The following is a 17,065-nucleotide window of genomic DNA, read 5'->3' as shown; positions in this document are numbered from 1 at the left end:
GCAAATCTAAGTTGGAAAACAGTATGGAGGTTCCTCAAAAAACTAAAGACAGAGTTGCCATATGATCCAGCAATCCTACTCCTGGACATGTACTCAGACAAAACTACAATTCAAAAAGATACATGTTCCCCAACGTTCATTGAAGCACTATATGAAATAGCCAAGACATGGAAACAACCTAATTGTCCATTGACAGATGAATAGATAAAGATGTGGTACTTATATACAATGGAATACTACTCAGCCCTCCAAAAGAATAAAATAATACCATTTGCAGAAACACGGAAGATACAACTAGACACTCATACTAAGTAAAATAAGTCAGAAAGAGAACGACACCATATATCACCTATATGTGGAATCTAAAATACGACAAAAATGAACTAGTCTACAAAACAGAAACAGACTCACAGACATAGAGAACAGAATTGTGGTTGCCAAGGGAGAGGGGGAGGGAGTGGGATGGACTGGGAGTTCAAGGTTAACAGATGCAAACTATTATATACAGGATGGATAAAAAACAGGATCTTACTGTATAACACAGGGAACTATATTAAATATCCTGTGATAAACCATAATGGAAAAGAACTTTTTTTTTTAGGGCTACACCCAGGGCAAATGGAAGTTCCCAGGCTAGGGGTCAAATCACAGCTTCTGTCCTACACCACAGCCACAGCCAAGTGGAATCTGAGTGTAGGTCACCACAGTTCACAGCAAAGCCAGATCCTTAATCCAGTGAGTGAGACTAGGGATCAAACCTGCAACCTCATGGTAGGATCCTAGTCAAGTCTGTTACCACTGAACCATGACGGGAACCCCAGGAAAAGAACATTTTTTAAAAGAATGTATTTTGGGGTTCCTGTTGTGGCTCAGCAGTAACAAACCCGACTATTATCCATGAGGACAAGGGTTTGATTCCTGGCTTTGCTCAGTGGGTTAGGGATCTGGCATTGCCATGAGCTGTGGTGTAGGTCACAGATAAAGCTGGGATCCTGCATTGCTGTGTCTGTGGTGTAGGCCAGTGGCTACTGCTCCAATTTTACCCCTAGCCTGGGAACTTTCATATGCCGTGGGTAAGGCCCTAAAAAAAAAACAACAAAAAAAGAATGTATTTTTATGTATAACTGAGTCACTTTGCTGTATAGCAGAAATTAACACAAAATTGTAAATCAAGTACACTTCAATTAAGAAAAAAAAAACTTCCTTGCATGGATTTCAGATCTTCTATAATAGTATTTCTTAAATTAATTCTTTTAAATTGTGGTAAAAAACACAAATTAATTCACCACCTTAACCATTTTTTTTTCCTTTTTTTTCTTAGGGCCATACCTGTAGCATATGGAAGCTCCCAGACTAGTGGCTGAGTCAGAGCTGTAGCTGCTGTCCTACAACACAGCATCAGCAATGCCAGATCCTAGCCACATCTATGACTTATACCACAGCTCAAAAGAATGCCAGGTCCTTTAACCCACTCAGCGGGGCGAGGGATTGAACCTGCATTCTCTTAGATACTAGGCGGACTCACTACCGCTGAGCCACACAGGAAGCACCTTAACTATTTTTAAGTGTTCAGTTCAGTGGTGTTAACTATATTCACATTATTGTGTGACAGATCTCTAGAAATTTGCTGTCTTGTAAAACTGAAACTTTACGCATTAAACAACTCCCAAATTTCCTCTCCCCGCCTTGGGAACCACTGTTCCACTCTATGTTTCCATGAATTCAACCTACGCTAGAGAACATGGAATCGTACGGTATTTGTCTTTTTGGACTGTTTATTTCCCTTCACATAATATCCTCAAGGTTCATCTATGTTACAGCATGTGACAGGGTTTCCTTCTTAAGGCTGAATAATACTCCATTGCATGTATATATATTTTCTTTATCCAATCATCAGTAGATGGATACTGAATGGCTTCCATCGCTTGTCTAATGTGAATAAGACTGTAGTGAACACGGGTGTGCAAACATCTCTTTGAGATCCTGCTTTCAAATCTTTTGAATATATACCCACCAGTGGGATGGCTAGATCATAGATGTTTTGTTTTTATAAGAAACTGCCAAACCTTTTTCCAAAGCATTTCACACTATTACTAATAACACATGAAAGAATTAGTTGCTCCATATCCTTGCAAATTTTGTGTGTGGTCAATCTTAGAACATCAACATTTAAATGTCTAATAAAAGAGGCGGGTCTATTAACGATACTCTGGAGTAGTGAGCCAAGAGATGATTTCATAAGAAGGCAAGGGAAGAGAAGGTTCAGGAAAGACAGACTGATCAAGATCTCAGTATTTTTCCTCTGCCTCTAACATATCTTCCACTCCATAATCATACAGTAATCTTTCAACAGGAAAATTTTATCATGTCCTTCCTTTGCCTTTCAGACCTCAAACTGCTATTAAAATGGAGCTAGAGTTCCCATTGTGGCTCGCCAGTAATGAACCTAATATCTGTGAGGATGTGGGTTCAATCCCTGGCCTTCCTCATTGGGTTAAGGATCTGGTGCTGCCTTGAGCTGTGGTATAGGTTGCAGAAACAGCTCAGATCTGGCATTGCTGTGGCTGTAGCCAGCAGCTGTAGCTCCAATTCAACCCCTAGCCTGGGAACTTCCATATGATGCAGGTGTGGCCCTTAAAAAAAAAAAATGGAGTTGCTGGGTTTAGCAAATAAAAATATAGGATGTCCAGTTAAATTTAGATTTCATATAAATATTTTTGCAGTTTAGGTATGTTCTATGCAATATTTATGATATACTTCTACTAAAACATTGTTTATCTGAAATATAAATTTCAGGTGTATAACCGAAATATAAATTTAATTTAATGTCCTATTTTTTATCTAGTAAATCTATTGAAATAAAATTCAAAATTCCTATTTTGGCTTCTAATGCCTACCTGACTACCTCTGCAGCATCTTCTTTGCTAGACTTCTTCTGAATTTCTATACTTTCTCATGGTATAATGGATTTCTGTTAGTTCCTTAAACACATGATACTTCTGCCTCGGTGCATTTGCATGCACTGTTTTCTCTGGCCAAAACACTTTCTTCTCTCTCTTTGCCTAGCTAATCTCTACTCAGCCTGAAGCTTTCAGCCACAAGTTGGTTATTTAATTATTTACATGTATTCTATCTTCCCTGCTGAACCATAAGCTCCTGAGAAAGAGACTCTGTCTTGTTCACTACTGTATCACCAGAGCACAGTGACTGGCATATAACAGGTTATCAAATATTTGTTGTGATTTCTTGTGATAAAGTGGATGCAAATTAATTTTGTTCTATGACTTTTATATCATCAGTTGAGAACATCTGATGTTCAATTAGATGTTGCAGAAACAAGGTTACAAATCTCTGCAGAAAAGAATCAAAAATGAACACTTCAATTGTGGTAGTTGAAATATTTTTACAAAAAATTTTAAGAATAATTATTTTTCCATGTAATTTTAGCAAGGAGGGTTTTGCCCCAGATGAAATGCTTGATTAGAAAGATTCCTATTAGCAAAAGGAATTCAAGAAAAAATAAAAAGCACTTCAAGCTCCCGTCGTGGCGTAGTGGTTAACGAATCCGACTAGGAACCATGAGGTTGCAGGTTCAATTCCTGCCCTTGCTCAGCGGGTTAAGGATCCGGCATTGCCGTGAGCTGTGGTGTAGGTCGCAGATGCGGCTCAGATCCCACGTTGTTGTGGCTCTGGCGTAGGCCAGCGGCTATGGCTCCAATTCCACCCCTAGCCTGGGAATCTCCATATGGCGCAGGAACAGCCCTAGAAATGGCAAAAAGACAAAAAAAAAAAAAAAAAAAAGCACTTTGCGTTTGTAATAACTTTTAGCTAAGAGAGATACTTACATGGAGTCATTCTCCTTGAGAAATATATGCAAATTAGTTATGTAGACACTAAACATTCTTGGCAGGATAAGAAAATAGTCAAATTGAAAGCTTAAGAGGACTACTTATTATCTGAGTATAATCAATGAACTGAGTAACAAAAGGTAACATGCAATTTAGGATACTTTCACTTTGGTTTAAGTGAAATGCATATACTCTTAAGTTTTGAGAGTCTAATGATTAGAGCCATGAAATCAGGGCCCAAAGAAAGAAAACACATGGATAACTCCATTAAACTGACTAAAGACCAAATATATGAGAAATAGGAAAATGGATTCTTTCTGTAAACTCTTGACTTCTGTACCGTTCCCCTTATATGTTAAACTATCTCAGTGGCTAACTTACACAGAAGGGGAATTTTTTGAAAGAGCATTGACTCACAGTTTTGATGGTAAGGAAGGGAACTGAGGGAAGTTAGGTGGCTCGAACCAGACCAAAGTCAGTCTTGAAACGGCCTGGTTAGGGTACTACTGCCACAGCCAGTGGATGCTGGATACCACCCTAGGTTCTGTTGTCATTGTCCCTCCCAACTCTGGGTATCACAGGTGCAAGCAGGATGAATTCTACTTACTTCTGCATAACTTGCCCAGATTCAAAGTCCCAGCTAAGAGCAACCTGTCTACCAAGGTTAGATCACTTTCCCTCACCCTAAGATTGCTATGGAGGCATAGGGTAGGGAGGGGGAAGTTCTGGGCAGAAGGCAAGTATCTGGACCCTATGGCCTGTAGTGGGAGAAAAGATCTTGCCACCCATAAAAATTCCCAAATGGAAAACTCCCAGACAGTGTAAGGAGAGGAGGATAAGAAGCTGAGCAGCCAAAAAGTTATGAATACCCTTTATTTGTATCTGTCTTTCAGGGGTATGAGGAGATATGAGAATCCTGCTCCATCCAACAGCTACTATTGGATCATTTCTACAATTGTAGGCATAGGTTACTAACTTACCAGTAACTTGATTTAAACATATCCATACATACATGTAGACACAAGCACATAAATAGATTCACTGACTTTTCTTCTAAACGTATTACTCCTGTATTGAAAAAAGGAAATCTTTCTCTTTGTTCCAAGTTAAATAAAGGGAATGGTCACAGGTGTCATTAAACTTCAGCTTTAACATAGCCCTTAACCCCAAAGGATAAATTTGACAGTAATGTATTTTGATGAAATTACTATCGAGAGAAGCAAATTCAGCCATGTGGAGAGTCATTATGTCCCATTTAATGGGTTCCTTTTAAAAGATGCTCCTGGAGTTCAGGCTGTGGCTCAGTGATAATGAACCCAACTAGAATCCATGAGGATGTGGGTTTGATCCCTACCCTCGCTCAGTAGGTTAAAAGATCTGGCATTGCTGTGAACTGTGGTGTAGGTCACAGACACCACTCAGATCCTGTGTTGCTGTGGCTATGGTGTAGACCAGCAGCTGTGGCTCTGATTTGACCCCTAGCCTGGGAACTTCCATATGCTGCAGGTGCAGCCCTAAAAAGACAAAAAGTAAAGTAAAAATAAAAGATGCTCCTTTATATAGCTTCTTGCTGAAAAAGGGGAGCTAATCTGGGGGAACCATTCTCCTCTTCATAGTTCCTGAATGAGTCCTTGTGCTCCTCTGACTTTTACAAATATCCAATATTTGTAAATCAAAAGCACTAGGAAAATATGCCCACATCTGAACTCAGTTTCATGTTTGGTCTTGTATAGTCATCTGTTTATCTGACGCTCATATGAGATTACCTATAAATATTATGTCTGTGCTATTGTTGTTTTAGATTACTAATTCCTTGGAAGGCAGGAGCTCTGTCTGTTTATTTAATTGTGTTTATATATGGTCATGATATGTCAGGTTTTTAAAGCTGTTGAAGATAATAATAATAAGATACTCTCCCTGGCTATAGCAAATAAAATCTTTCTTTATGTAAGACAAGTTCGATAAACAACAGTGTGGGGAACAAATCCAGCCCATTACTATCCCTTTAGGTCTGTTTTTGTAAATAATGTTGTATTGGAACACAGTCATGGTCATTTGTTTACATACTGTCTATAGCTGCTCTCACGCTATAATGGCAGAGTTGAATAGTGGTGACAGAGACCACACAGCCTGTAAAGCCTAAAATATTTATTACCTGGCCATTTACCAAAAAAAGCTCGCTGACCATTCATCTATGCCAATGATTCTCACCTCAGATAACAAGACGGATCTTCTGTAAAATCCAAAAAAAGAAAAAAAATCTCTGGGCCCACACCAACATCCCAAATCAAAATCTCTAGGGTCAGATCAGAGCTGGGTACACATAGCTGATAAAAGTTCACACAAAACTGACAATCACCAGCTTAATGCAATACACAATACCTAGTATAATTGTAATAATTCTCATTCATTGAATATCTACTAGACGTCAGCCATTGCATTAGATGCTCTACATGCATTTCCTCATTTCAATCTCCATAAAAACTGTTTGAGATACATTTTATAATCCTTACATTATAGTAAAGGAAACCAAAGCATTCTTAGGTCAACTTGCACAGGCTAACACAGCTAGTAAGTAGTGGAACAAGGGTTGGCACTAGGTCTTTCTACCTGTTAAACAGAAGAAAAATACCCAAGTGGAGAAAGACTGACCCTTAGGTCCTTAGATTTGCTTTTCCTTGATGGGGAGCTGCAGGTATTTCCCATTATTGATGCTACCCTGACCTGTAACAATGACTGGCCTAAGCATGGCTACAGAATTCTCCTGTTGATAGAAGGTAACACAGCTGAGAAAAGACTAGAACATTCAAATAAATGTTTTTTAAGCCTAGAGGATAACAAAAGGGAAAGAAATTCATTGAGTAACAGGGAGCTGAATACTCGTCTTCAATGAGAAGTGTACCATAGGGACAGCCTCCTGTCTGGTTCCAGAACTATGTCCAATTGGCAGAGCTCATCTTTAATTTGTAATCTTTTAGAACGAACTCTGAAGACTCCCCTAAGTCCCGATCCTAGAAAGTAAGGAGCAAAAGGAAGCAGTACCTAGAATGCACTCTACCTTGCTTAAAGCACATTTTCAAATTCTGATTTCCTGAACATCCCATTCATCAATGTTCAACTTTTTCTTAACGGGTTACTCCTGACATGATAAATCTAATAATGCCTAAGAAATATCAAACATATGTGCTGGAGGATATCATTTGTTGGTTACAAAATGTATTTGACCTCAATATATCTAAAATTGCTTATTTAGGCAGTGTTAAATGATGCTCCAATCATCAGCCCTATAAACAAATACTAATCCTTTCATACTAATCTTGGATCTATCCAAGTTCTGGTATCTGTTTTCTGCTTACTGACATTAGTGACACACAACTTAGTGACATTGTGACTCAGATAATTTTGATAAGCACTTTTTAAAATTCTAGTATCTTGGAGTTCCCGTCGTGGCTCAGTGGTTGACGAACTTGACCAGCATCCATGAGAACATGGGTTTGATTGCTGGCCTCCCTCAGTGGGTTAAGGATCTGGTGTTTTTGCTGTGAGCTGTGGTGTAGGTTGCAGATGTGGCTCGGATTCCACGTTGCTGTGGCTCTGGTGAAGGCCGGTAGCTATAGCTCTGATTGGACCCCTAGCCTGGGAACCTCCATATGTCACAGGTGCAGCCACCCCCCCCCAAAAAAAAGACAAAAAAAAATTCTAGTATCCTATTTATTATTGGTAATTTATATCCCCCAAAGCATGGATATTTTGTGATGTGAGGAGTAATTTGAAAAAAGAAAAGCTTCAGATTTAACTGGGTAGATTTAAAGTTGTACCTTCACAAGTGTGCCTTTTGTTCAAAAGTATGATATTCTAAAAAGTAGTATTTATTATTGTTAGGAATTGTGTCTATTCATCCCGTCTGCTCTCAACACCAAAGTCATATGAAGTAGCCCTGACCCCCAGTATCTTAGAATGTGACTGGATTTGGAGATGAGGCCTTTAAGGAGATAATTAAGGTAAAGTAAGGTCATAAGGGTAGGCCGTAATCCAACACGCCTGGTGGTGCCCCAATAAGAAGAGATTAGTACACAGACAGACACAGTGAAGACCGTGTGAAGATAAGAAAACAGCCATCTAACGGCAAGGACCTGGCCTTGGAAGAAACCAAATCTGCCTACACCTTGACTTTGGACTTCTAGCCTTCCAAATTTTGAGAAAATATCTATCGTTTAAGCTGTCCAGTGTGTGGTATTTGTTATGACAGCCCTAGCAAACTAATACAATAATGGAAAACAATATTCTAGTGAGTTTTGCCCAAGTGAAAAAGTGGAGCTGCCTTCTCCCGTGGCACTGTTTAAAGTAGTACCTAGAAGGTACCTCTTTGCCAAAAGTTGTCTGATGTTTCTTGCATAAAGGAGTGCTGTTGATTATCACCGTGGGACATGTTTCAGGAGATCAGGTGAAGTTCAGATAGTCTCAATTTATAGAAGGTAGGCCAGTTTAGAAGCAATTTCAGGCAGGACTCAGAAACATCATATTATTTAGTTCTTTTGGAATCAATTCTACAGGGACCTGGTTTTAGAAATCCTAGAACTAACTTGGAGTGCATCTGCCATGATCACTTTGGATTGTTACCCTGAACCAAAACAACCCCTCTGGTTTAGTTTGCAGTTACTGACTTGGGCCTGTTTTGTGACTGTACTCTAAAGATTAACAGTAGCTTAGAAACTACTGGTTTCCTCATATTGCCTTAGTCTAATTGTCTGGGACATCTTCCTCTTATTCCAGAGATTTATCTTTTTTTTTTTTTTTTTGGTCCATTTAGCGCCATACCTGTGGCATGTGGAAGTTCCCAGGCTAGGGGCTGAATAGGAGCTGTAGCTGCGAGTCTACTACACTACAGCCACAGCAACATGGGATCTGAGCCATGTCTGCGACTTACACCACAGGTCACAGCAACTCTGAATCCTTTGACCCACTGAGTGAGGCCAGGGATCGAACCTGTGTCCTCAAGTCAGATTTCTTACTGCTGAGCTGCAACAGGAACTCTGCCAGAGACTTATCTTAATGAACACCAGTAATAAGAGTGTGGATTGGTGGAGAAAGTAGATTATGGAAAGTATATGTGTAGGAAGGATGGAGAGAACTAAACTGGTCTCCCACTGATTACCTAAAGCAATTCAGAATATCCAAATGACTAATTCTAATATTCCCTATTTTGTGCATATATTCCTGTTAAGGATGTTATTCTCTCCCCATACACAAATGATTTACACTAGAGAAGTCTCAGGTCCTAGCTGGAACTTAACCAGGTGTAGACTTTAGCTTACTTTTTTAGTTAATCCAAAATCTATTCTCATACCCTCCAATTAGCCCTGTATTAAAAGCTGTCTGTACTTCTATGCCTCTGGGTACAGATCTAATATCATACATAGAATTGATATCTGTCAAAAGTTAGATTCTATGACATTAGAATAAAGATTCCTACTATCTTCCCCTTTTACCTTTCATATAACTTTATACTTTTAATGCAATAATCATTACTTTATACTTTTATAAAGTATAAAGTATTTTATTTTTATTGCATGTATTCTAGTTGTTGACATGTACCTCTCATTGTATTCCACATACTAGATTGTTAATTTCTTTAAGGCAGGGAAACATAACTATCTTTCAATTTTCTCCTCCTATTCCATCCCTTCCCATGCTCTAACCCCTTCCTCAATAATGTAGCATTTATTTATAACAATTAGTTGGGTAGATATGTGGTCTAATTTTTCTTAGTCTCCATTTCAGCTGTGGAAGTGAGTTGGCATCTAAGGTCTTTCCTAGCCTTAATATGACAATCAATGCTTTAGATTGACAATTATACATTCCTGAGCAATTTTTAAGCAGGTGGTAGCTTAAAAAAATTAATTAGCACAACCTAAAAAGCATAGGCTGCTCTAAATAAATAATCAAAGGAAGAACAATGTAGTACAGGCATATGAGAAAACATATTTAAAAGATTCATAAGACCTTATTCTAACTGATCTGTGTGTGATGTGAAAAACAACACCAATACTTTTTTAGGGTTCATACTAAGCAAACTGTAGTTACTTATTTGATCAAGAAACTAAATGCTATAATGGCATACACATAAAATGAATTTTTTAAAAAACTGAGTACTTACTATGTGCCATGCACTAAGTCATTTACATGAAATGATGCATTTAATTTTCATTGTATATCAGTGGTGGAGGGCGAGGCATAGTCTAAATTTCTAGAATTAGATTATAAAATATAAAATAAAATGAAATTGTTTAAATTGTATTAAAGCTATTTTCTAAGCACAAATGACTGTAAGACATTTAAGCTATTTGTCTTTAATAATTCATTATGAGTATGTTATCTTAGCTCAAGGTATTTCTCAAGCACTATTTCATATAAATTTCATGGGATTAAAACAAATTATTTAGATTCAATCTATTGCATTTGGAGTGGACAAGCAATGAGATCCTACTGCATAGCATAGGGAACTATATCCAGTCAATTGTGATGGAACATGATGGAGGATAATGTGAGAAAAAGAATGTATATATATATATATATATATAGGTATGACTGGTCATTTGCTCTACAGCAGAAATTGACAGAACACTATAAATCAACTAATATGGAAAAAATAAAAATCATTAAAAATTAAATAAATAAAATAAAACAAATTATACAAGTTTAAGAGCTCAGAAGTTTAAATATAAATTTCAACATAATGTCTTATTTAATCTTATTCATATTAAATCTGAACACCCTAAAAATAGTAACTATTATATAACAATAACATAGCAAAAATTTTAAACAGCAAAATGAGGAAAAAAAGAGTTTAATAATTCACTTGCTAAAATTCTTAGTTAATTTGGGAATAAAATCCAGAATATCTTTTTTTTTCTTTTTCACTGAATAACCATATTATCTTTCTTCTAAATAGACTTAGTCTCAAGTGATAAATTATTCTCTGTATCTTATACATTTAGCCTAACTGGGGAGTTCAAAGCATATAAAGGACCTTTTATAGATTAGTTTTTATTGAAAACCCCTGTTTCCTCAAATCTGCTTTTCTCCTTTTCCTGCCAAATGTTTCTGTTTCATTACATCATTAAAATGAATTTTGGGATGCTCCTCCATTTTAAACATATTTTTAACTGAAATATTTATGAAATACAAATAAATTTAACTTAAAAATCATATTTTTAAGGGAACTGTGAAGAAGGTCTACCAATTGAAATGCAACTATTAATAGTTCAAAGAAATTAAAATATCTATGTTGATTTATGAAGTTGGGTTACTTGTTTCACCTAGACAGGGAAGTTGGCATGTTTGCCTAGCAACAGCCGCTAAAACCTTCTGTTGTGGAAGGTTCCCTAGTAGTGAGAAGGGAGGAGGAGGAAAAACTGGAGGAACGGATTAATCTGTTTTCCCCAGCAGGGGACTGAGGCCTGGCTGGAGAAGGGAAAGGCTATCCAAGAGATAGACTTTAGATTAGCACACACTAACCTAATCCTCCCATGGTAGCTACAAGTTTGCTCATTGTAGGACTGCGACCACTATTTAAGGGGTTGAAGAGATGCTTAGAGACCTAGCCCACTTCAAAGAGAGGAAATTCCAATCAGTTGAAAGACATCAATGGATCTTCTGAAAAGAAGCTGAAATCTGTGTAGCAAGAGGGTGTTAGCAACTAAAAAGAACTTCCCTGCTCAGAGTTTAGGAAGGTGTGTGATATATTTACAAATAATATAAAAACGCTATCTTTTATAGTGATTTGGTTTATTACCTTAAAGTCAGGAGCTTCTTTAAATATAGTACTTCTCTTGGTATTGGTGATATATGCAATGAAGAAAGGACTGGAAAGCAAAAATTTCTGCTCCCTTGACCAAGACCTGAAGTAAAAAGAAAAGAACATGATAATGCAGAGAAATATTGACTGGGTGCTTATTTTTAAGGACCATCTCTCTCCTCTCTTCCAGATGATTTATTTTGAAGTTAGGATGTATGGTATGAAAAGAATTCCATTTCTCTCTCTCCCTCCTGCATGTGACAAGTTCCTGGGCCAGGGATTGAACCCACGCCACAGCAGTGACCCAAACCACTTCAGTGACAATGCCGGCTCCTTAACCTGCTGCACCACAAGGGAACTCACTTTTCTCTCCTTTCTTAAAAGCAAGTATTTGGCTAAACTGAATCATCTTGAAGTGGTCTCCCATTATCCCAAATCAAAATGCCTTGTTTTCCTTGAGAGAAGAAATTTTCAATATCGCATGACTAACTTTTAGATCCAAGAGCTCTTCTATGGGCCCAATTTTTTTCTGTCCTCCCCTAGACAGCTCTTCATTGGTCACACAGGTCTGGAGAGACATTTTGGGGCCGTGAATGTCTGGCCTTTGAGTGGTTTAGACCTGTTGGGAGCCTGAACTCTTTGGGAGCTCTGTGAGAAAAGTGACCAGGGCCAAGCTGGTTAATCAAGAACCATGATAAAATGAGATAAGAACAAATTCTCCTGGGGTGGATGAGAGAGGTGAAAAAGAAACAACAGTATAGGGAGGAGCTGAGAAAGCCAAGGGCGTAGAGGTAAGCACGGGATTGGCTGGAAACCTCAGAAATTTTGCAGTTCACCCTCGCTGTCTGGCCTCTTGCCCGGCTGGGCTCCAAGGCGCTGGTGGACCAGTTTTTCGGCTCAGGGCGTGGGTGCGCTCCGGAATCAGGCAGCGAGCGTCGCCACCCTCCCTCCGGGGCGTTGGCGGCCGGTGACTCAGAGTTTTGCTCCGGCGCCCGCCCCGCCCTCCTCTTGCCCCGCCTTCGGAGGGAGGAGCCTCTCCCTCGTCTCCGCCCCAGTCTCTGGGGCGGGCCGGAGCCCGAGGAAGAGGAAGGGGGAGAGGACAACGAGCGACCGGGCGGGGGCGGAGGAGGAGGAGGAAGAGGAGGCAGACCAACAAGATGGCCCCTGCTGCAGGAGCAGCCTCAGCAGCAGCAGGTGGGAAGCCGGAGGCGGCGCTGGCGGTAGCAGCGACGGCCGTGGCCCGGCGGCCTGGGACAGAGTCAGAGTCGACGGTGGCGGCGGCGGCGGCGGTGGCTGCCCCGGCGGTGGCAACGGCCGCGGGGACTCGGAGCTGAGAGGAGCTGCTGCTCAGATCAGCGCGGTGAGCGAGCGGCAGGCGGCGGCGGCGGCGTGGGGAGCGGGGCGGCCACGGCCAGGCCTCGGTCGGGAACAATAGGCAGCCGCGGCGGGGTAGAAGCTGTCCTCCGCCGCCCTCGGCTCCTCGGCCGTAGCGTCCGCCCGCCCCGCCTCAGGCCCCGCCGGCGGCGGCGGGGTGGGGGGGGCCTTGTCAGTGTCCGGCGTCCTTTAGGCCTCAGGCCTCCGCGTGCCGCCGGAAGGGCCTGGCGGGGTGAGTAGGCCGTGGGGAGGTGCAGACGCCGCCCTGGACGAGGGAGGTCGAGGGAGGCTCCGGCCTGAGGGAGGGGGCCGCAAGGCTGCTCAGCCTCTCTGTTAGTCCGAGGGCCTCGGCCGGGAGGCGGGTGAGCACGGGAAATGCTTTTTGGACCCCCAGTCTGTGGGGGTGGGGAAGGTGAAGGCGTCTGTAAACAGGCGCCGCCTCTGCTTCCCTGCACCTCGGGAGCTCCCTTCTGCTCCTTAAGCACTGTCCTTCCTCAGCCCATTGGGTTTTACTACGTCTGTTTCCCTGGAGTTACTGCAGATTGAGCCTGATAGTCTTTCTTCCCGGCGGTGATAGGAAGGTTATGTTTGCAGGTGTCTTTCAAAAAATATTTTTGGTGCAACAAAAACAAACCTACAAGGTAGATGTGATTTTCGACGAGAGATAGAGAGAGCCAAAGGATGATCCTCTTTAAACACTTCTGGGTATCAGTTGTCTCTAAACATCAGTTTTGCCTATGTCCTGGGTGAGAGTGAAACAAGGGCTCTTTTGGAGCAGTAAATAATATAACTCTTGACATCCCAGAATAGTCCCTGAAACTGGAAACAAAGCCACTTAGTGCTACGCGAAGACAAATTGTAATGCTTGAATAGAACTTTTCTTCAAAGGGACTGTTTTTGAATTATTAATGTGCTGCATAACAAGCAACGTTAACTAGCATAAAATGGACCTAGTGAAGCGTTTCTTTGGGAGACAGAATAAGTCTCTAGGCTAGAATTTCTTATGTCTCTAAATAATTTTCAAAAACTAGGAGCAACTGTTCTGCTTTGAAGGTTTAATCTTATCAAGAGGTAGCTCCTCATTACAGTTGCCCTGCATAGTGGTGTCTGAAAACTTCAGCAGTTAGCTACTATTTCTCCTAAACTTAATTTCTCAAGGCCTCTATCATGAACATTTCCAAGTAATGGGGAAAATTTCTCAAGGTGTGCAGAAATTTATATTAAAATTGTTTGGATGCATCCAAAAGACTGCTTTCCACTATTTAACATTCAATTGCATGGTCCTGTGCTGTGCAGAGATGCCAGTTAATATCTTTTACCCTTTAGGGTAAATTTTTTAATTCGAATTGTCCATGTCTGTTGTAATTCACAGTCTTTTCAGGTTATATGAAGTTTAACGAGTGGCACTTGTCCTTAGTTCTTCCACAAGAGTTGACAGTAAATAGACTAGCAATTGAATAAACGTGGAGGTTACACTATTTTGTTCTATTTTTTTATTGTTTAGGATTGAAGTCTAATGAGTGAATATAAATGACTTTCATCTTATATCTAGCTTAAATAATGTGGATGTTTTGACTTTTTAGGTAGTGGGTAAAGGACTACTTTCACATGTCTTTCTGGTGTGAATTTTCTGGGAATAAATTTCAGAAAGGGCTTTTAAGTATTCAAAGTGATGATTTAATCATTCAATCAGGGGGGTTTTTTGCTGAATTTTTTAGGACTAGAAGAATGCAAATAAACTATCATAATGATATTTAAGTTTATTGTTACTCTAAACCTATTAGAACAATTGTGAGTTATGAGTTTGTAAATTATAAGTGATCAGTGTGCTTTGTTGTGAAAACAAATCTTACGTTGTATCAAGGACTAATTTGCCTCATCCTTATCATTTTCTTGACAACAAAGGTTTTGTGTTTGAAATTAGATGCTGACCTAACAATTGTTACGTCTAGGTCCCAATTTCTGTTTAATATTGAAAAATCTTAAGGGAATTCAGACTATTTTAAGATGGCATGTCTGAATTGTCATGTCTTCAATATCAGTGTTTATTCCAATTGATTATGTCAGTTCATGTTTTCTCAAGTAGTATTTAAGAGTTTCCTTCTAAAAAGTTTTGGGACCATAGCTTAAGAATTAGATTTGCATTTTCTCAGTAATATTACAGTTTGACTCAATTAGAGAAATTTGAAAGTGTTTTTTGGTACATAAACATTTTTGAATTCAAGTTTTTCAAAGCATATTAAATGAGTTAAAATATTTTCATTTGTTTCTTTTAGTCTCTAATATTGTTGATATGGTTCTCATTTTGCATATGAAGAATCGGAGATTTAGAAAAATCTAAGTAACTATAACTAGCAAAAAGGCCATTTAATTAATAGGTAAAAAAGCTTACTCAAGCCCAAGTCTTGTGACACAGATTAGATGCTTTACTACTGCCATATGTCCCAGGGTTAAACTTTGAAGCATCTCCTGACCTGACAGATTCCTTTTTTTAAAAACCATAAACTATATTTTGTAATACTGTGCTTCCCTGTAGCTCTAATATCCTATTACTATTTGTATCCTGTGAAATATTTACTTATAAGTTTGAGAAGATATTTACTCATGTGAATTAAGAAAGAAACACTTATTTTTGCTTTTATCAGACCTGAATGCCATAAATATAGAAACTCATACCTTTTACATAGCACGGATATGTGGCATTGCTGTAATTGTTTCATGGCTTGAATTTGTTATGCAAGCAGTTACTAAATTGCGCCTTTGAAAGAAATACTTAGGAAACTTTAAAAAAACTTCAGTAACATTCAATGATGTTAAAGTTGGGTCAGCTAACATTTGAAATTCTTCATTTACAATTTTTTTAAACCCATAGACCATTTAGAATTGTGCATTTTTTTAATCTTCAGAGATGAGAGCTTGAATTAGAGTTTGGTGGGGTCTAACCAGTCTACTTTTGCATATATCTTGAAAGTGGTTGACATCTAATAAATTAAAAAATAAACTGATAAGTGATCCTTGTTTGGTGGACACTTCAGAGCAAGATGTTCCTTGGCAGGGATATACTGACCTGGTTTAGCTTTGGCCCTGTGCATGCTCAGGCTTTCAGGTATTCTTTGAGGTTGGATTCAAATGGATATAAATTCTCAGAACGAACTACATCAAAATAGTCATAGCTTTCAAAATTAGCTCTTTCCTTAGGATTCTCTTTAAGATCCCCTTCTCTTTTGTTTAATCCTGGAGTCTAGACTGGATTTGGACTAGCCTTGGCGATTATAGCATAATATTAATTTTGTCAGTCATTTATATAAAGGAATTTTTCTTACTCCAAAGTTTCTTTTTTTGGCATTTGGAGGTTCCCAGGCTAGGGGTCTAATCAGAGCTGCAGCTGCTGGCCTACACCACAGCCACAGCAACACCAGATCCAAGCCATGTCTGCAACGGACACCACAGCTCACAACAACATCAGATCCTTAACTCACTGAGCGAGGCCGGGGATTGAACCAGAAACCTCATGGTTCCTAGTCATATTTGTTTCCGCTGAGCCACGACGGGAACTCCTTACTCCAAAAATTCTTAATGTTGGCACTATACATTTTCAGGTGTGAAGTTTACTTAATCTGAAGTAATGTTGCGCTACATCCCTAAGACAGTAACTTTAGCATATTTATTTATATCCATTATGGGTCATTTATGCCTGTTTACTTCCTATATTTTTGGTTACTCTTCATGTAACTCTTTATGTAATGTTAAACATTTCATATCAGTTCGTAATATTTTCCTGAATGGACTTCCTGTGTGGCTCATAATATTTTCCTGATTGTTTGAGGTCTGGGGAAGGAATTCTAGAAAAAAATTTGAGTTCACCTTACATGCACAGTTGAGCTAAAATTATATTTTGTCATAGAAGAATAAATGTTTTAAGGTCCATTTATGTTTTTTGAAGTTATTTATGAACATATCAGAGCAATATTCTTTTGATGTTTGTCAAACATTTTAGCATTAAAGTCAGTACCCACCTCACTGTTACTGTGCGTATATGGTAATA

At 39.3% G+C, this 17,065-nt stretch overlaps 1 protein-coding gene across 1 annotated transcript in view; it reads right to left on the bottom strand.

Annotated features, from left to right (window-relative positions):
* LOC146400134 (uncharacterized) overlaps positions 1-16,112 on the bottom strand; it is a 37,599-nt gene extending 21,487 nt beyond the window's left edge. The window contains exons 1-4 of the mRNA XM_084978604.1: positions 16,088-16,112; positions 13,205-13,504; positions 12,483-13,152; positions 11,644-11,749 (exon numbers count right to left, since the gene is read on the bottom strand). Of these exons, the coding sequence (XP_084834730.1) occupies positions 11,644-11,749; positions 12,483-13,152; positions 13,205-13,504; positions 16,088-16,112 (1,101 nt within the window). The remainder of the gene's footprint in view (positions 1-11,643; positions 11,750-12,482; positions 13,153-13,204; positions 13,505-16,087) is intronic.
* Between the last annotated feature and the right edge of the window lie 953 nt (positions 16,113-17,065).

This window comes from Sus scrofa, chromosome 9, assembly GCF_054392235.1.
Source record: "Sus scrofa isolate SSC_HxYL_T2T_F1_AM1 chromosome 9, Sscrofa_HxYL_maternal_Yorkshire_Landrace_v2.0, whole genome shotgun sequence".
NCBI lineage: Eukaryota > Metazoa > Chordata > Mammalia > Artiodactyla > Suidae > Sus > Sus scrofa.
Note: the sequence above shows the minus strand (reverse complement) of the source record. Positions and strands in the feature narration are given on the sequence as shown.